The sequence below is a fragment of the Hypanus sabinus genome, chromosome 9 (assembly GCF_030144855.1).
Source record: "Hypanus sabinus isolate sHypSab1 chromosome 9, sHypSab1.hap1, whole genome shotgun sequence".
NCBI lineage: Eukaryota > Metazoa > Chordata > Chondrichthyes > Myliobatiformes > Dasyatidae > Hypanus > Hypanus sabinus.
The window spans coordinates 89,744,839-89,765,040 of record NC_082714.1 but is presented as its reverse complement, the minus strand read 5'-3'; the positions used below and the strand labels follow the sequence as shown (position 1 = coordinate 89,765,040).

The 20,202-nt window shown below is 48.0% G+C and overlaps 1 protein-coding gene across 3 annotated transcripts in view; it reads left to right on the top strand.

Annotated features, from left to right (window-relative positions):
- LOC132399601 (thrombospondin-3-like) overlaps positions 1 to 20,202 on the top strand; it is a 112,132-nt gene that overhangs the window by 37,889 nt on the left and 54,041 nt on the right. For all 3 annotated transcript variants that reach the window (XM_059980130.1, XM_059980131.1, XM_059980129.1), the window contains exons 10-15: positions 2,754 to 2,856; positions 4,473 to 4,496; positions 8,409 to 8,491; positions 9,775 to 9,826; positions 10,752 to 10,900; positions 19,033 to 19,173. In XM_059980130.1, the coding sequence (XP_059836113.1) occupies positions 2,754 to 2,856; positions 4,473 to 4,496; positions 8,409 to 8,491; positions 9,775 to 9,826; positions 10,752 to 10,900; positions 19,033 to 19,173 (552 nt within the window). The remainder of the gene's footprint in view (positions 1 to 2,753; positions 2,857 to 4,472; positions 4,497 to 8,408; positions 8,492 to 9,774; positions 9,827 to 10,751; positions 10,901 to 19,032; positions 19,174 to 20,202) is intronic.

Genomic DNA, 20,202 nt, shown 5'->3' with positions numbered 1-20,202 from the left:
CCGAACAGTAGCCAGAGCGTGGGCTACATATTATAACAGGAGATAGTAAGGGCATGTTATAAGGGCAATGTTATGATAGTCATGGGGGATTTCAATATGTAGGTAGATTGGGAAAATCAGGTTGGCACTAGATCCCAAGAGAGGGAATTTGTTGAAAACTACAAGATGGTTTTGCAGAGTAGCTTGTGTTTGAGCCCAACAGGGGAAAGGCTATTCTGCACTGGGTGTTGTGTAATGAACCAGATTTGATTAGGGAGCTTAAGGAACCCTGAGAAGGCAGTGATCATAGTATGACAGAATTCATCCTGTAATTTTATGAAGGAGAAGCTAAAGTCAGATGTATTACTATTACAGTGGATTAAAAGGAATTACAGAGGCTGGCCAAAGTTGATTGGAAGGAGACACTAGCAGAGATGACGGCAGAACAGCAATTGCTGGAATTTCTGGGAGAAATTCGGAAGGCGCAGGTTAGATGTATCACAAAGTATTCTAAAGGCAGGATGACACAACCATGGCTGACAAGGGAAATCCAAAAGAGCACAAAAGCAATAGACCAAGATTTAGTAGGAAGTTGGAGGATTGAGGAGCGCAGAATGCAACTTGAGGAGAAAATATGAAGGTATGCTAGCCAATAATGTGAAAGTTTTATCAAATATATGAAGAGTAAAAGAGGGGAGAGTAGATATCAAACTGCTGGAAAATTATGCTGGAGAGGTAGTAACGGGGGACAAGCAAATGGCAGATGAACTAAATAAGCATTTCGCATCAGTTTTCACTGTGAAATACACTGATGGTATGCCGGAGGTTTGAGAGTGTCAGGGGACAGAAATGAGAAGGTGCTTGGGAAACTGAAAGGACTGAGGGTAAATAAATCACCTGGACTAGATGATTTCACAACCAGGGTTGTGAAAGAGGTGGCTGAAGAGATTGTGGAGGCATTAGTAATGATCCTTCAAGAATCACTAGATTCCGGCATGATTGCAGAGGACTGGAAAATTGCAAATGTCACTCCACTGTTCAAGAAGGAAGAGAGGAAATTATCGGCCAGTTAGCCTGATGTCAGTGGTTTGGAAGATGTTGGAGTCCATTATCAAGGATGAGGCCTCAGGGTACTTGGGGGCACATGATAAAATAGACAATAGTCAGCATGGTTTCCTCAAGGGAAAGTCTTGCTTGACAAATCTGTTGGAATTCCTTGAGAAAATAACAAGCTGGATAGGCAAAGGAGAATTGGTGGATGTTGTGGACTTGGATTTTCAGAAGGCCTTTGACATGGTGCCACACGAGGCTGCTCAGCAAGATAAGAGCCCGTGGGATTACAGGGAAGACGCCAGCATGGACAGACCACTGACTGGTTGGGAGGAGGCAAAGAGTGGGAATAAAGGGCGGCTCTTCTGGTTGGCTGTCCGTGACTAGTGGAGTTTTGCCAGGGCCGGTGTTAGAACCGCTTCTTTTATATGTCAATGATTTGGATGATGGAATTGATGGCTTTGTAGCCGGGTTTATAGATGGGATTTAGATTGGTGGAGGGGTGGATCAGAATCTGCGGAAGGACGTAGGCAGATTAGGAGAGTGACAGATGGAATACGGTGTCGGGAAGTGTATGATCATGCACTTTGGTAGAAGAAGCAAAAGCACAGACTATTTTCTAAATGAGCAGAAAGTTCAAAAATCTGAGATGCAAAGGGACTTGGGAGTCCTCGTGCAGGATTCCCCGAAGGTTAACTTGCAGGTTGAGTGTGTGGTGAGGAAGGCAAATGCAATGTTAGCGATCATTTTGAGAGGACTAGAATATACGGGCAAGGATGTAATGCTGAGGACTTGTGAGGCCTCACTCGGAGTATTGTGAGCAGTTTTGGGCACCTTATCTTATAAAGGATGTGTTGACATTGGAGAGGGTTCAGAAGAGATTCACAAGAATGATTCTGAGAATGAAAAGCTTATTGTATGAGGAGTGTTTGATGGCTCTGGGTTTGTACTCGTTGGAATTTAGAAGAATTTGGGGGTGGGGGGGGGGATGTTGTTGAAAGCTATTGAATATTGAAAGGCCTAGATAGAGCGGATGTGAGTAGGATGTTTTCTGTGGTGGGGGAGCCTAGGACCAGAGGGAACAGCATCAGAATAGAGGGACGTCCATTTAGAACGGAGATGAGGAGGAATTTCTTTAGCCAGGATGTGGTGAATCTGTGGAATTCATTGCCACAGACGGCAGTGGAGGCCAGACCACTGGGTGTATTTAAGGTAGAAGTTGATAAGCTTTTGATTAGTCGGGGTGTGAAAGGGCAGATGAATGGGGTTGAGAGGGAAGATGGGTCAGCCATGATGCAATGGCAGAGCAGACTCGATGGGCTGAATGGCCTAATTCTGTTCCCATATCTTATTGTAAATTGTCCTGTGATTAGGCTAGGGTTAAATAGGTGGGTGCTGGCTGATCTAGCCTGTTCGGGCTGGAAGGCTGCATCTCTAGACAATGTAAAAAAAAATTCTACAGGGCAACCCAGAGAGGGCAGGGAAGTGGTAACTGACAGACCGGTGGAGTGGGATGCAGGGTCGGGCATTGAATTGGGGCGAGAGTTGCCCACTGGGGAGGGTTGAGTGAACAAGAACTCCTCAGTGTGGCCTCTGAACTTGGCCTTTCAGAACACTGGGGCTGGGGGTCTGACCGTCCCTGGAATCGCTTGCCTGCATAGTTGCCATGATTTGTCCACAGGGCTTGACTCCGTGTCACTGACCAGCACTCTGTCTCTGCTCAGGGCTCACTGGAGGAGCTGAAGCTGATTTTCGGAGGGACGTTGACTCAGGCCGGAGCGCTGCAGGGCTGCCTACTCCAGGGCGATGACACACCGAAGAACACAGGTACGATTTTAAAAACAACAGGGGCAGGAGAAAGCTATCGGCCTCTCGGCCTCGCTCTGCAATAACACCATAAGACATAGGAGCAGAATTAGCCCATGTCTTCTCCACCATTCCATCATGGCTGATATATTATCCCTCTCAACCCCATTCTCCTGCCTTCTCCCTGGAACCTTTGATGCCCTTATTATTCAAGAACCTATCGACCTCTGACTTGGCCTCTACAGCTATCTGTGGCAATGAATTCCACAGATTCACCTCCCTCTGCCTGGAGAAATTACTCCTCGTCTCTGTTCTAAAGGGACGTTGTGCCCTCTAGTCCTAGGAACATTCTCCCAATGTCCACTCTATCTAGGCTTTTCAACATTCGATAGGTTTCAATGAGATCCCCCTCCTTACTCTTCTAAAACTCCAGTGAGTACAGTTCCAGAGCCATCATGCGTTGTCCTTTCACTCTGGGACCATTATTGTGAACCTCTCCATCCTTTTTCAGATACGGGGACTAAAACTTGACCGGACTCCAAGAGCGATCTGACCAATGCTTTATAAAGCCTCAGCATTATGTCCTTGCTTTTATTCTAGTCCTCTCAAAATGAAAGCAGTAACTTTGTGGCCAAGGCAGAAATCCAAATCTGTGTTCTTGTCCTATCCCAAGTCCCTGAATTCCTCGCTGACTGAGGAGTCGTGAGCCTCGATTCTGAGGGTACACAGTGCTAGAGTGCAGGACGTTCCCCAGGTCTCCTGAGATGGTGCCATCTGGCTCGAGTCTCATCGACCAGATTATCGACGGAGCAAAATTAAATGAATTCTCAGCAGGTCAGGTAGCATCTAGGAAGGAAAATGGACAGGACTGGAAAGGAAGGGGCAGAAACAAGAGAAAATCAGCAGGTGCTGGAAATCCGAGCAACACACACAAAGTTCTGGAGGAACTCAGCGGGTCAGGCAGCGTCCATGGAAAAAAGTACAGTCAACATTTGGGCATCCAATATTAATGATGCCCACCACCCAGAACATGCCCTCTTCTCATCAGGGAGGGGGCACAGAAGCCTGAAGACACACACTCAACGATTCAGGAACAGCTTCTTCCCCTCTGCCATCTGATTTCTGAATGAACGTTGAATCCATGAACACTACCTCACTACTTTTTTAATTTCTATTTTTGAATTGAATTGACTATTATTTTCATCCTTCACAGACCTGGATCTAAATATGCAATGTACAATTTATATTAATTTGTAATAAATAGTATGTACAACAGGACAGTCAGTATAGCTTAGAAATACAATTGTATCAGTGTGAGTTAATCGGTCTGAAGGCCTGGTGGAAGAAGCTGTCCTGGAGCCTGTTGGTCCTGGCTTTTACGCTGCGGTACCGTTTCGCGGACGGTAGCAGCTGGAACAGTTTGTGGTTGGGGTGACTCGGGTCCCCAATGATCCTTCCATTCTTCCTTTTTACACTCTACTTATTTAATTTAACTAATATAAATATAGTTTCATAGTTTTTTTCCTCTGTGCTATCATGTACTGCTTCTGCAAAGTTAACAAATTTCAAGACGTATGCTGGTGATATTAAAAGCAGATTCCGACTCTCTAATCAATGTTTTACCTTTTCTGTTGCAGTGAATGATGCGAATTCCATCCTGGGTAAGTGTTATAACCTCGTCCACCTCTTTGTCACGTAACTAACACCCTCCACTTGGATATAATGTGCGGTCATCTTCCCAGGACTAATCTTAACTTCCAAACTGATCTATAAATGGAGACCAACACTCAGTGGCCACTTTATTAGGTACGCCTGCTTGTTAATGCAGATATCTAATCAGCCAATCATGTGGCAGCAACTCAACGCATAAAAGCCTGCAGTCTTGGTCAAGAGGTTCAGTTTTTGTCGAGACCAAACATCAGAATGGGGAAGAAACTTGATCTAAGTGACTTTGACCGTGGAATGATTGTTGGTGCCAGGCGGGGTGGTTTGAGTATCTCAGAAACTGCTGATCTCCTGGGATTTTCACACTCAACAGTCTCCAGAGTTTACGGAGAATGGTGTGAAAAACAAAAAAGAAACATCCAGTGAGCGAGCGGCAGTTCTGTGGGAGAAAACGCCTCGTTAATGAGAGAGGTCAGAGGAGAATGGCCAGACTGATTCAAGCTGACAGGAAGGCAACAATAACACAAATAACCACATGTTACAACAGTGGTGTGCAGAAGAGCATCTCTGAAGGCACAACACTTGAGGTGGATAGGTTACTGCAGCAGAAGACCATGAACATTCACTCATAGAACATCAGTACCTCATAAAGTGGTCACCAAGTTTAATTCCATGTATGGTACTAAGCCCCAGAGAGACTATCTTGTTCAGTAACATAACCAGTGGTTAAAGTATTAACTAGAGTCTGGATTGTTGACCTGCTAACCAGAGTTTCACAGTACCATAGTACCATGACAACCAGAGAACATTCTTCAATTAATTCAATAAATCCAGTCAAAACCACACCATAGAACATTACAGCACAGGAACAAGCCGAATATGATGTACAATTCAATTACGTCTTTTTCGTCTTTTTTAAAGCCTCTTAAATAACACTATCATATCTACGCAACGACAGTCCCGGTGTCGTCCCTGCACTACGATATCCCCACTGTCGTATCTGCGTCCACTACCGTCCCTGGAGCAGTTTTCAGGCACCTACTGCTCTCTGTATAAAAACCTTACCTGGCCCTTCCCCTTTAAACCTTTAGCGCTCCTTTAAACATTTTCCCTCTGGCGTTAAATGTATCATCTCGAGCAGCGTGACAGCGCAACTGGAAGGTTTCCCACTGTGGTTTGTAAGGAGTTTGTACATTCTCACTACCCAGGGACCCTGTGGTTAGAGAGAGGGGGGATATTCCAGGGTTCCTATACCCCATCACTGCCCAATGACCCTGGGTTGGAGAGAGAGGGTACATTTCAGGTTTCTGTTCCCCATCACTGTCCAGGGATCCCAGGGTTGAGTGGTGTGGAACAACCTCTGCGGTTGTTTAACATTATCCCTACTGGAGTTTGTGTGTGTGAGGGCTGAGTCGCTAAACTTTGGGCTTTTCCTCTGTTTTCTGGCTCTCTACTCCCACCTACCGGGGATGGGGGGGGGTACAGCAGAATCCCTCCAACACCACAGTCACAGCCCTTAAAGAATTTATTGTCAAACTATGTATACAATTATGCAACTTTGAGATTAGTGTCCTTACCAGCATGCACAGAAACCCAATAGAACCCATAAAAAACAGACCATCGAACACCCAATGTGCAGGCAATTAAATAAAAACACAAATCGTGCAAACAGTAACTGCAAGCAAATAGCATTCTGAACTGGGGTCTGAGACCCATAGTTCAGCGGAGAGCTGAGTAGCATCACACAGCAGCAAGCTGAACTGGCCCATCCCTTGCCTCGGGCTCCAACGCCCTGACCTTTTCGATCTGAATCAATCATCGGGTTCAATTGTCTCAGTTCTTAAGTTGACCGAACCTCGGGACTTCCTCGCCTCAGACCTGCTGCCAAGTCCAAAGGGAAGCTGCAGATTAATACCTGCGATGATCGTTTGCCAGGAAAAGTGGGATTAACAAAGTATTTAAGTCAGGCTTTTGGACGGGAGGGGGGTGGCCATTACCGTGGGAACACATGTAGTGAGGTGTCTGTGGCCCACCTGTGATAGGTAGTGTCACCAGTTGTAGGGTGATGTAGCTGGCCAGGAAAATCCAGCATTTGCCATCCTCCCTTGTGGGATGTGAGGAGAATCCCTCAGTTCATCTGAGCAGGGGGCAGGTTAACCTTCACGTTGCCACCTGGCACTGTACAAGCTGCTCCCCCAAACAGTCCTTTGTCATCTGCCTCCTGAACTCCGTCCAACAACATAAATTATCTGTATTGGTCACGTACTTTGAAACGTGCAGTAAAACGCGTTGTTCGTGTCGATGACTGACCGAGTCCGAGGGTGTACGGGGTGGGGGGGGGGGGGGGGGACTGCCTGTAAGTGAGGTTGTGTTCCAGTGCCAACATAGTATGGCCACAACTTATCATCCCAAGAAACTTCTGCAGGTGCTGGAAATCCAGAGTTGGAACATCTCAGCAGGTCGGGCAGCACCTGTGGAGATGTATAAACAGTCGACGTTTTGGGCCGAGATCCTTCATCGGGGCTGGAGTGGAGGGGGGCAGCCATTAGAATAAAAAGCTGAGGGAGGGGAAGGGGGAGAGCTTGAAAGTGATGGGTGAAGCCAGGTGGGTGGGAAAGACCAGGGGCTGGAGAGGAAGGAATTGGATAGGAGGAGAAAGGAGGAGGAGGGTTCCAGCTGGAGGGGATGGGTAGGTGAGGAGAGGTGAATAGAAGGGAAGGGGGAGGGAAATTTGTTTTTACTGGAGGGAGAAACCGGGTCATCAGGTCGGGGGCTGCCCAGATGGAACACACAAAATGCCAGAGGAACGCGGCAGGTCAGGCGGCAGGTCAGGCAGCATCTATGGGGAGGGACCAACGGTCGACATTTCAGGAAGAGACCCTTCATCAGGACTTATTAACCCTAAATTGTACGTCCTTTGAAATGTGGGAGGGAATCGGAGCACCCTGAGGATTCCTGTGCCATCACAGGGAGAAGGTACAGACGGTGGTGGGACGGTAACCACTGGTCTTTATGCCATCCTGCTACCCTTACTCATCTGGTTGGGCCTCAGGTCTCCACACACACGCAGCGATTCAGCAACAGCTTCTTCCTCTCTGCCATCTGATTTCCGAATAAACAACAAATCCATGAACACTACCTGTGCTCTCTTATTCCCAATTTATTTAAATTAATTTAAAAAATTATTTCCTATTGTAATTTATAGTTTTTTTAAATTGGGTATTGCTGTCACAAAACAACAAATTTCATGGCATGTTCCAGTGATGTTAAACCCGATTCCAATTCTGGAGAGTTGGACGTCAGATACCCCTGTCCAGTATCCCAGCCTCGGGATCTACATGGGTGATTGATAAGTTTGTGGCCTAAAGTAGAAGGAGTCAATCTTAGAAAACCTAGCACATGTATTTTTCAACATAGTCCCATCCTACATTGACACACTCAGTCCAGCGGTCGTGGAGCATACGGATCTTGGACCTCCAGAAAGTGTCCACAGATGGGTGATTGATAAGTTCGTGGCCTAAGGTAGAAGATGAGTTATTCAGCTCTCGTTACATGCACATGCAGGTCAACTCTGAGTGATTATGCAGGAAGTTTGAAGTTAATAGCTCATCAGTTAATAACGCATCGGGGTGATGATAAGTTCGTGGCCTAAGGTAGAAGAAGATGAGATATTAACTTCAAACTTTCTGCATAATCACTCAAAGAATTGAACTGCATGTGCATGTAACGAGAGCTGATTAACTTATCTCCTTCTACCTTAGGCCACGAACTTATCAGTCACTCCTTGTAAGCTGACCTGGGAAGCCAGGTCCCGTGGGGAAGGTGCTTATGACCAAGCAAGAATGTTCACCCTTTCTTCCCCTCAAGTGAACAACTAACGCTCATCGCCATCCCATCTATCTCCTCAGGGGATCAGATGAAAGCCCTGGTCAGTCAGTTGTCCCTCTTCAATCGGGTTCTCCTCGACCTGAGGCAGGACATCAGGGAGCAGGTGAGAGGACTCCTGTGTTGGGGGTGGTGGTAATGGGACCTTTTGTCTTGGGGGTGTGAGCAGAGCAGGTTCCTGGACTGTGGGGTGGGGGTAGGTGTGTGGCCTGTTTGGTTGGGGGGGGGGAAGCATGTGTATTTTGTGGGTTGGGTGAGGGGTTTGCGTCCTCGGAGATAGGGGAGGGGGCAAGGGATGAGGAGGAAAATGTAGAGGGCAACATTGAGGCTGACTGGTCCAATTACGGCAGCGGTCACAGTCCACACGACTTGGGAGTCCTCGTGCAGGTTGAGTCTGTGGTAAGGAAGGCAAATGCCATGTTCATTTCGAGAGGACTGGAGTATAATAGCGAGGATATGGTGCTGAGGGTTTGGAAGGCAATGGTCTGACCACATTTGTGAGCAGTTTTGGGCCTCGTACCTAAGAAAGGATGTGCTGACGTTATGAGTGTTCACAAAATGGTCCAGGGAATGAAAGGGTTGGCAAATGAGGAGTGTTTATAGACAATAGACAGTAAGTACAGGAGTAGGCCATTCGGCCCTTCTAGCCAGCACCGCCATTCGCTGTGATCATGGCTGATCATACACAATCAGTACCCCGTTCCTGCCCTCTCCCCATATCCCTTGACCCCGCTATCTATAAGAGCTCTATCTAGCTCTCTCTTGAAAGCATCCAGACACTTGGCCTCCACTGCCTTCTGGGGCAGAGTTTGATGGCTCTGGGCCTGTATACAATGGAGTTTCAGAGAATGAAGGAGGATCTCATTAAAGGCCTAGATAGACTGGATGTGGAGAAGATGTTTCCTAAAGTGGGGGGGGGGGAGGAGTGCAGGACAAGAGGGCACAGTATCAGAATACAAGGCTGTCCCTTTAGGACAGAGATGAGGAGGAATTTCTTCAGCCCCAGAAGGTGGTGAATCTATTGCCATAGCTTGCAGTGGAGGCAAGTCATTGGGTGTATTTAAAGTGGAGGTTGATAGGATCTTGATTAGTAAGGGTGTCAAAGGTTATGAGGGAGAAAGCAGGAGAATGGGGTTGAGAGGGAAAATGAATCAGCCATGATAGAATGGTGGAGCAGACTCGATGGGCTGAATGGCCCAATTCTGCTCCTATGCCTTGTGGTTTTACGATCCCAGTCAGTAGGATTTACAGACCCAGGTGCAGAATCGTGGGATTGGTGGTCACAGCCCAGGCACAGAATGAATCATGGGATTGGTGGTCACAGAGCCATACCCATCACCTGGGAAACATAACTACCTTTCAGACACAGATCCCTGTCCCTTTCAACAGGTGAAGGAGATGTCATTGATCCGGAACACCATCCTGGAATGTCAAGTTTGTGGTGAGTTTGGATCTCGTTGGCCATAACCTTCGTCGTCCCCTGTGGCCAGGGCAAGGTTTGGGCAGAATCTTGGCCAATGGAAAAGGGAATGGGTTTTGCACAGAATCAGTACTATGGCAGTGGGTGAATGGGGTTTGGTCCCATTGGGATCCCGTACAGCTGCAGGTGATGGGAAATGGGAAACACGAGATTCTGCAGAGGCCGGAAATCCAGAGCAACACACACAAAACGCTGGAGGATCCCAACAGGTCAGGCAGCATCTATGGAGGGGAATAACCAGTCGATGTTATGGGCCGAGACCCTTCATCAGGACTGGAAAGGAAGGGGACAGTAGCCAGAGGAGTACAAGCAGATGATAGGTGAGACCGGGTGAGGAGACAAAGTCGGAAGCTAAGAGGTGATAGGTAGGAGTGGTAAAAGGCTGAAGAGTAAGAGGAGAGTGGACCATGGGAGAAAGGGGAAGGAAGAGGAACACCAGAGGGAGCTGATGGTTAGATGAGGAGGGAAAGGGGTGAGAGGGGAGCTGGAATGGAATGAGAAGGACGGGGGAGTGCGGAGAAATTACCAGAAGTTAGAGAAATTGATGTTCACGCTATCAGGTTGGAGGCTGCGCAGACGTTGGTCCTGCAATGTAAGAGTGGCCTCATCGTGGCCCTGGCGGAGGCCTTGCTGTGTGAAGTGGTTTGGCCCACTGGAATCCTTCACGATAGGATTAGATGCGAAGCGTTTTGGCCCTTTGGGATTCTGTACTCTGGGAGCAGATGGAAGTGGACATTTGTACTGTGGGAATGAATGGGAATGCTTTTGGTCCATAGGGATTCTATCAGTGGGATTCACTGGGAGCACTTGTGATCCACTCTACTGAAGTTTAAGAGCCAGTCTGGGTTTTTAAAATATAACCAGCCCTCTTGCCTTCACCTCCAAGGCTTCCATGAGCACCGGTCCAGGTGCGACCCCAACCCCTGCTTTGAGACGGTGACGTGTCGGGAGACGTACGAGTATCCGGGGTACCGCTGTGGATCGTGTCCCGAGGGCTTCAGTGGCAACGGCTCACACTGCAGTGACATCGACGAGGTCAGTAATCGGTGACCCACGGCTCCGATACCCGGAATCCAGCTGACGTGGGCGGGTTAAAGCACAGCTGCTGAGAAACCGAATAAAAGCAGGAAAGGCTGGAAGTGCTCAGCAGGTCAGGCAGCATCCGTGGGAAGAGAAACGTGTTGTCAGGACTGGGAGGGAGATAAAGTGAGTGTTAGGCTTCAGGGAGGTGGGGGAGAAGGGGTGTCTCTGAGGGGGTAAAACCAGTGTGAGCATTGGGATAAGCCATGGACAACCTCTGGGTGACTGCCATTCTCTGCACTAGGATTTGGAACATAGAATAGTACAGCACATTACAGGCTCTTCGGTCCACAATGTTGTGCCGACCCTCAAACCCTGCCACCCATATAACCCCCCACCTTAAATGCCTCCATATACCTGTCTAGTAGTCTCTTAAACTTCACTAGTGTATCTGCCTCCACCACTGACTCAGGCAAAATGCATTCCACACACCAATCACTCTCTGAGTGAGAAATCTTCCTCTAATATCCCCCTTGAACTTCCCTCCCCTTACCTTAAAGCCATGTCCTCTTGTACTGAGCAGTGGTGCCCTGGGGAAGAGGCACTGGCTGTCCACTCTGTCTATTCCTCTTAATGTCTTGTACACAATTTGCTCAGCTTCCTACTTCCAGTTGCCTCAGCTTCTGATTTTGGGCAGCTGGGGCTCGGGGTTCTCGTGTTCATTCGATGGGGTTTCTGGTCATGAGGATGTCTGTGAAGGGTCTGAATTCCAGGTTGTGTACTGTACGCATTCTCTGATATCAAATGGAACCAGTGGGTCGATTGGGGGGTGTGGGGGTGAATCTCCTTGCCGACCTGCTCCTGGACCCACTCAAGGAGGCCATTCACACTCAGTGGTTCTCCCCAGGCTGACTACGTGCCTGTCTTCAGCTTCAGATTTGTATCCCCCGTACGTCGAAACATTCAGTGACTGTTAACCTCCAACATGGCATGCCCACAAAACCCTTCCCCAGCCTCTCACTCACAGGAGGCCTTAACCCCAGGACAGGGTAACTTTGGGCGCCCCAGACACTCAGACGTCAGACCTCCAACCTCTTCTGAGGATACAACCATGGCCAGTGTTAACATAAAAATATATTTTAAAACATAATTTTTTAAATACGCATACACAATTGCACATGCATTAAATTCCTCATACTGTGTAAAAAACATAGAAACATAGAAAACCTACAGCACAGTACAGGCCCTTCAGCCCACAAAGTTGTGCCGAACATGTCCCTACCTTAGAAATCACTAGGCTTACCTATGGCCCTCTGTTTTACTAAGCTCCATGGACCAATCTAAAAGCCTCTTAAAAGACCCTATTATAGAAACATAGAAAATAGGTGCCGGAGTAGGCCATTCGGCCCTTTGAGCCTGCACCGCCATTCAGTATGATCATGGCTGATCATCCAACTCAGAACCCTGTACCTGCTTTCTCTCCATACCCCCTGATCCCTTTAGCCACAAGGGCCATATCTAACTTCCTCTTAAATATAGCCAATGAACCAGCCTCAACTGTTTCCTGTGGCAGAGAATTCCACAGATTCACCACTCTCTATGTGAAGAAGTTTTTCCTCATCTCGGTCCTAAATGGCTTCCCCTTTATCCTTAAACTGTCACCCCTCGTTCTGGACTTCCCCAACATCGGAAACAATCTTCCTGCATCTAGCCTGTCCAATCCCTTTAGAATTTTATACATTTCAATAAGATCCCCCCTCAATCTTCTAAATTCCAGTGAGTATAAGCCTAGTCGATCCAGTCTTTCTTCATATGAAAGTCCTGCCATCCCAGGAATCAATCTGGTGAACCTTCTTTGTACTCCCTCTATGGCAAGAATGTCTTTCCTCAGATTAGGGGACCAAAACGGCACACAATACTCCAGGTGTGGTCTCACCAAGGCCTCGTACAACTGCAGTAGAACCTCCCTGCTCCTGTACTCGAATCCTCTTGCTATGAATGCCAACATACCATTTGCCTTTTTCACCGCCTGCTGTACCTGCATGCCCACCTTCAATGACTGGTGTACAATGACACCCAGGTCTCGTTGCATCTCCCCTTTTCCTAATCGGCCACCATTCAGATAATAATCTATTTTCCTGTTCCTGCCACCAAAATGGATAACCTCACATTTATCCACATTAAATTGCATCTGCCATGAATTTGCCCACTCACCTAACCTATCCAAGTCACCCTGCATCCTCTTTGCATCCTCCTCACAGCTAACACCGCCGCCCAGCTTTGTGTCATCCACAAACTTGGAGATGCTACATTTAATTCCCTCGTCTAAATCATTAATATATATCGTAAACAACTGGGGTCCCAGCACTGAGCCTTGCAGTACCCCACTAGTCACTGCCTGCCATTCTGAAAAGGTCCCGTTTACTCCCACTCTTTGCTTCCTGTCTGCCAACCAATTCTCTATCCACATCAATACCATACCCCCAATACTGTGTGCTTTAAGTTTGCACACTAATCTCCTGTGTGGGACCTTGTCAAAAGCCTTTTGAAAATCCAAATAAACCACATCCACTGGTTCTCCCCATCCACTCTACTAGTTACATCTTCAAAAAATTCTGTAAGATTCGTCAGACATGATTTTCCTTTCACAAATCCATGCTGACTTTGTCCGATGATTTCACCGCTTTCCAAATGTGCTATTATCACATCTTTGATAACTGACTCTAGCATTTTCCCCACCACCGATGTCAGGCTAACTGGTCTATAATTCCCCAGTTCCTCTCTCCCTTTTTTAAAAAGTGGGGTTACATTAGCCACCCTCCAATCCTCAGGAACTAATCCAGAATCTAAGGAGTTTTGAAAAATTATCACTAATGCATCCACTATTTCTTGGGCTATTTCCTTAAGCACTCTAGGATGCAGACCATCTGGCCCTGGAGATTTATCTGCCTTTAATCCTTTCAATTTACCTAACACCACTTCCCTACTAACATGTATTTCCCTCAGTTCCTCCATCTCACTAGACCCTTGGTCCCCTACTATTTCCAGAAGATTATTTATGTCCTCCTTAGTGAAGACAGAACCAAAGTAGTTATTCAGTTGGTCTGCCATGTCCTTGTTCCCCATGATCAATTCACCTGTTTCTGACTGTAAGGGACCTTAACCAATCTTTTTCTTTTCACATATCTATAAAAGGTTTTACAGTCAGTTTTTATGTTCCCTGCCAGCTTTCTCTCATAATCTTTTTTCCCTTTCCTAATTAAGCCCTTTGTCCTCCTCTGCTAGTCTCTGAATTTCTCCCAGTCCTCAGGTGTGCCGTTTTTTCTGGCTAATTTGTATGTTTCTTCTTTGGACTTGATACCATCCCTAATTTCCCTTGTCAGCCAGGGGTGCACTACCTTCCCTGGTTTATTCTTTTGCCAAACTGGGATGAACAACTGTTGTAGTTCATCCATGCGATCTTTAAATGCTTGCCATTGCATATCCACCGTCAACCCTTTAAGTATCATTTGCCAGTCTATCTCAGCTAATTCACGTCTCATACCTTTAAAGTTACCCTTCTTTAAGTTCAGAACCTTTGTTTCTGAATTAACTATGTCACTCTCCATCTTAATGAAGAATTCCACCATATTATGGTCACTCTTACCCAAGGTGCCTCACATGACAAGATCGCTAACTAACTCTTCCTCATTGCTCAGCACCCAATCTAGAATGGCCTGCTCTCTAGTTGGTTCCTTGACATGTTGGTTCAGAAAACCATCCCGCATACATTCCAAGAAATCCTCTTCCTCAGCACCCTTACCAATTTGGTTCACCCAATCTATATGTAGATTGAAGTCACCCATTATAACTACTGTTCCTTTATTGCACGGATTTCTAATTTCCTGTTTAATGCCATCCCCAACCTCACTACTGCTGTTAGGTGGCCTGTACACAACTCCCACCAGCGCTTTCTGCCCCTTAGTGTTATGTAGCTCTGCCCATATCAATTCCACATCCTCCAGGCTAATGTCCTTCCATTCTATTGCGTTAATCTCCTCTCTAACCAGCAATGCTACCCCACCTCCTTTTCTTTCCCATCTATTCCTCCTGAATATTGAATATCCCTGAATGTTGAGCTCCCATCCTGAGTCACCCTGGAGCCATGTCTCTGTGATCCCAACTATATCATATTCATTAATAACTATCTGCACATTCAATTCATCCACCTTGTTACGAATGCTCCTCGCATTGACACACAAAGCCTTCAGGCTTGTTTTTACAACAGTCTTAGCCCTTATACAATTATGTTGAAAAGTGGCCCTTTTTGATTTTTGCCCTGGATTTGCCTGCCTGCCACTTTTACTTTTCACCTTACTACTTTTTGCTTGTATCCTCATTTTACACCCCTCTGTCTCTCTGCACTTGTTCCCATCCCCTTGCCACATTAGTTTAAATCCTGTTGAACAGCCGTAGCAAATGCTCGCCCTAGGACATTGGTTCCAGTCCAGCCCAGGGGCAGACCGTCCTGTTTATACCGGTCCTACCTCCCCCCCAGAACTGGTAACAATGCCCCAGAAATTTGAATCCCTCCCCCTTGCACCATTTTTCAAGCCACGTATTCATCTGAAATATCCTCCTATTTCTACTCTGACTAGCACATGGCACTGGTAGTAATCCAGAGATTATTACCTTTGTGGTCTTACTTTTTAGTTTAACTCCTAACTCCCTAAATTCACCTTAGGTCCTCATCCTGTTTTTTACCTATATCGTTGGTACCTATGTGCACCACGACCACTAGCTGTTCACCCTCCCATTCCAGAATGTCCTGCAGCCGCTCAGAGACATCCTTGACCCTTGCACCAGGGAGGCAACACACCATCCTGGAGTCTCGATTGCGGCCACAGAAACGCCTGTCTATTCCCCTTACAATCGAATCCCCTATCACTATAGCTCTCCCACTCCTTTCCCTTCCCTCCTGTGCCGCAGAGCCACCCATGGTGCCATGAACTCGGCTGCTGCTGCCTTCCCCTGATGAGACATCTCCCCAACAGTATACCTGTTTAGGAGGGAGATGACCTCAGGGGACTCCTGCACTACCTGCCTACTGCTACGCTGTCTAGTGGCCACCCCTTCCCTTTCTGCCTGTGTAGCCTTTACCTGCGGTGTGGCCAACTCACTGAACGTGCTATTCACGACTTTCTCAGCATCGCGGATGCTCCAGTATGAACCCAATTGCAGCTCCAGACGCTCAATGCGGTCTGCCAGAAGCTGCAGCTGGACACACTTCCTGCACACATCCGCCTCCACCACCGTTGCTGGCAGCCCATTCCACGCACTCACCACTCTCTGAGTAAAAAAACTTACCCTTGACTTCTCCTCTGTACCTACTCCCCAGAACCTTAAACCCGTGTCCTCTTGTGGCAACCATTTCAGCCCTGGGAAAAAGCCACTGATTATCCACATGATCAATGCCTCTCATCATCTTGTACACCTCTAACAAGTCACCTCTCCTCCTCCCTCGCTCCAACGAGAAAAGGCCGAATTCACTCAACCTGTTTCACAAGGGATGCTCCCCAATCCAGGCAACATCCTTGTAAATCTCCTCTGCACCCTTTCTATGGCTTCCACATCCTTCCTGTAGTGAGGCGACCAGAACTGAGCACAGTACTCCAAGTTGGGTCTGACCAGGGTCCTATATAGCTGCAACTTTACCTCTTGGCTTCTAAACTCAAACCCACGATTGATGAAGGCCAATACACCGTATGCCTTCTTAACCACAGAGTCAACCTGCTCAGCAGCTTTGAGCGTCCTGTGGACTCAGACCCCAAGATCCCTCTAATCCTCCACACTGCCAAGTCTTACCATTAATACTATATTTTGTCAACATAATTGACCTACCACAATGTACGTAAATATAACATTAAATCATGTTAATTACCTCATACTGTGTAATGTAAATATTATGTTCAACGCTGGCCACAGACGTTCAAGAGTATTCAAGATTGTTTAATGTCATTCCCAGTACACAAGTGTAAAGGAGAATGAAATAATCATTCCTCTGGATCCGATGCAGCACAAAATAAAACAAGACAGAATAATAAAAGACACAGGAAATGATAAAGTAATGGTGGTGGGGGGACAGTGGTGTTGAGTGGCTTTACCGTTTGGGAAAGTAGCCGGTGGTCCTGGTGTGGACGCTACACAGCCTCCTCCCCGATGGGAGTGGGACAAACAGTCCATGAGCAGGGTGGGTGGGATCCTTCATGGTCCCGGTGTGGACGCTACACAGCCTCCTCCCTGATGGGAGTGGGACAAACAGTCCATGAGCAGGGTAGGTGGGATCCTTCATGGTCCCGGTGTGGACGCTACACAGCCTCCTCCCCGATGGGAGTGGGACAAACAGTCCATGAGCAGGGTGGGTGGGATCCTTCATGGTCCCGGTGTGGACGCTACACAGCCTCCTCCCCGATGGGAGTGGGACAAACAGTCCATGAGCAGGGTGGGTGGGATCCTTCATGGTCCCGGTGTGGACGCTACACAGCCTCCTCCCCGATGGGAGTGGGACAAACAGTCCATGAGCAGGGTGGGTGGGATCCTTCACGGTCCCGGTGTGGACGCTACACAGCCTCCTCCCCGATGGGAGTGGGACAAACGGTCCATGAGCAGGGTGGGTGGGGTCCTTCACGGTCCCGGTGTGGACGCTACACAGCCTCCTCCCCGATGGGAGTGGGACAAACAGTCCATGAGCAGGGTGGGTGGGATCCTTCATGATGTTACTGAACCTTAACTGCAACAGACCACTGGAGCCAGAAGTGAGTGAGTTCAGCTTTTAACTTGGAGTCTGACCCACACAATGACGTGGATTCATTACTCTGACACTTACCAGTACATGGTGAAAATCTGCGCGCCTTCGCAGAACGTGCGTGGGATGCACTGCCGGCGACAGTGGTGGAGGCCGATTCAACAGAGTCTTTTAAGAGACTCTTACACAGGTACATGGAGCTTAGAAAAATAGAGGGCTCTGCGGCAGGGAAATTCCAGGCAGTTTCTAGAGTAGGTTACAGGGTCGGCACAATATTGTGGGCCGAAGGGCCTGTAATGTGCTGTAGATTTTCCATGCTCTGTGTTTCTAACAGAGAACATTACAGCACAATACAGGCCCTTCGGCCCACAATGTTGTGTTGACCTTTTAGCCTACACTAAGATCAATCAAACCCTTCCCTTCCCCACAGCCCTCCATTTTCCTTCCATCCGATGTGCCTATCTGAGAGTCTCCTAAATGCCCCTAATGTATCTGCCTCTACCCCCACCCCACACACCCACCACTCTCCGTGTAAATGACTTACCCCTGACAACTCCTCCTTCCGCTTCCCTTTAGAACGATGGGTACGTGGAGATAATGGGAAAGCAATCACAGAATGCAGAAGATCATAATCACTCGAGATCCTGCTGATGCTGGAAATCCAGAGCAACATGCTAGAGGAACTCAGCAGGTCGGGCAGCGTCTATGGAGGGTGTGTGAGCATCTATGAACATCAATGTTTCTGGCTGCAGTCCTCTGCCCCCTCCGTTCTTACAGTGACTTCTGCCCCTTTCCAGTCCGGATGAAGGGTCTCGGCCCAAAATGTCGATGGTTTATTCCTCTCCTTAGACGCTGCCCGACCTGCTGAGTTCCTCCAGCATTTTGTGCGTGTTACAACTGAATGCAGAATGGAGTTTTACTCCTATAGAGAAGAAGCAGTGCAGGCAGACAGTAAGGTGCGAAGATCACGAGAGATGGAGAGATTATCATTACGGTACAGGGGGTCCGCTCAAGGGTCTGTTCTTGAGCCTGGTGGCACCTGGTTTCAGACTGATGGTGGTGGGTGGGGGGGGGGGGGTCAGAGAAATCAGAATGAGCTGGGAGGAGTCCTCGATTGTGCTGGCTGCTCTGCTGAGGTGTAGACAGGAGTCCAGGGAGGGGAGGCTGGTTTCTGTAGCTCTCGGAAGCTGTTACACTGAGCTGTGATGTGTCCGGATAGGGGTCTCTCCGTGGTGCAGGTGGGTGGGGGTCACTGGGGACTTGCCACACTGTAGAAGTAGAGAGGTTGGTGGTTGGGCCAGGACGGGTGACAGGTGCACCCAGGAACCTGAAGCTCACGACCAGCTGTTGTTTCACTCTGCAGTGTGCCTTTGCCAACCCGTGCTTCTCCGAATCCAAGTGTATAAACGCGGTGCCTGGATTCCGGTGTGAGCCCTGTCCTGTGGGATACAGCGGGAATGTTGTCGCCGGTGTGGGCGTGGACAGTGCAAAGACCATGAAGCAGGTGAGCCGACGTGTCGGGGGCCACAGGGGAGGGCCGGGTCTGAAACCCTCTCCGTGCTTCCCGGGGCAGTCCGCGTCCTCCGATCCTCTGCCCACCCGCTACTTGTCCAGCACAGGAGGGGGCAATTGGACCAGGTTCCCGATAGTGAGTGCCCTGAAGGTGGAGAAAATTCAGGAAACGAGGACTACAAAAGCAGGCACAAGATGGGTAAATCGTAGGTAAAATCTGTTGGGTCTGGAGGACGTCCCCGAGGTTGGAGATGTGTGGGTGTGTCTGCATGTTTGTCCATATGTGAGTGGGTGAGGTGTGTGCACTTTGTCACATTCAGAGTAAAACTTATTATCAGAGTTCATACACATCACCACGTACAACCCTGGGTTCATCTTCCTGCGGGCATACACAGCAAATCTATAGAACAGTAACTGTGAACAGGAGCAATGAGAGAGCAAGAGCACAGAAGACAACAAACTATATAAATAAATAGCAATAAATGTGAGAGTATGAAATAACAAGATAGAGCCCTTAAAGTGAGATCATTGCTTGTGGGGTCATCTCAATAGTTGAGTGTAGCTATCCCCTTTGTTCAAGAGCCGGATGGTTGAGAGGCGGTAACTGTTCCTGAAACTAGCGGTGTGAGTCCTGAGGCTCCTGTACCATCTACCTTGACAGCAGCAATGAGAAGAGAGCATGGTCTGGGCCTCGAGGATCTCTGATGATGGACTCTGCTGTTCTACCACAGCATTTCATGTAGATGTGCTCAATGGTTGGGAGGGTTTTACCGTGGAATAGGGTCAAATCACTACCTTGGGTAGGATTTTCCTCTCAAAGGCATTGGGGTATGTGTGTGTGAGAGGGAGAGAGTGTGTGTGAGAGAGTGAGTGTGTGAGAGGGAGAGTGAGTGTGTGTGTGTGAGAGAGAGAGAGTGTGTGTGAGAGAGTGAGTGTGTGAGAGGGAGAGTGAGTGTGTGTGAGAGAGAGAGAGAGTGTCTGTGAGAGAGAGAGTGTCTGTGTGAGAGAGAGTGTCTGTGTG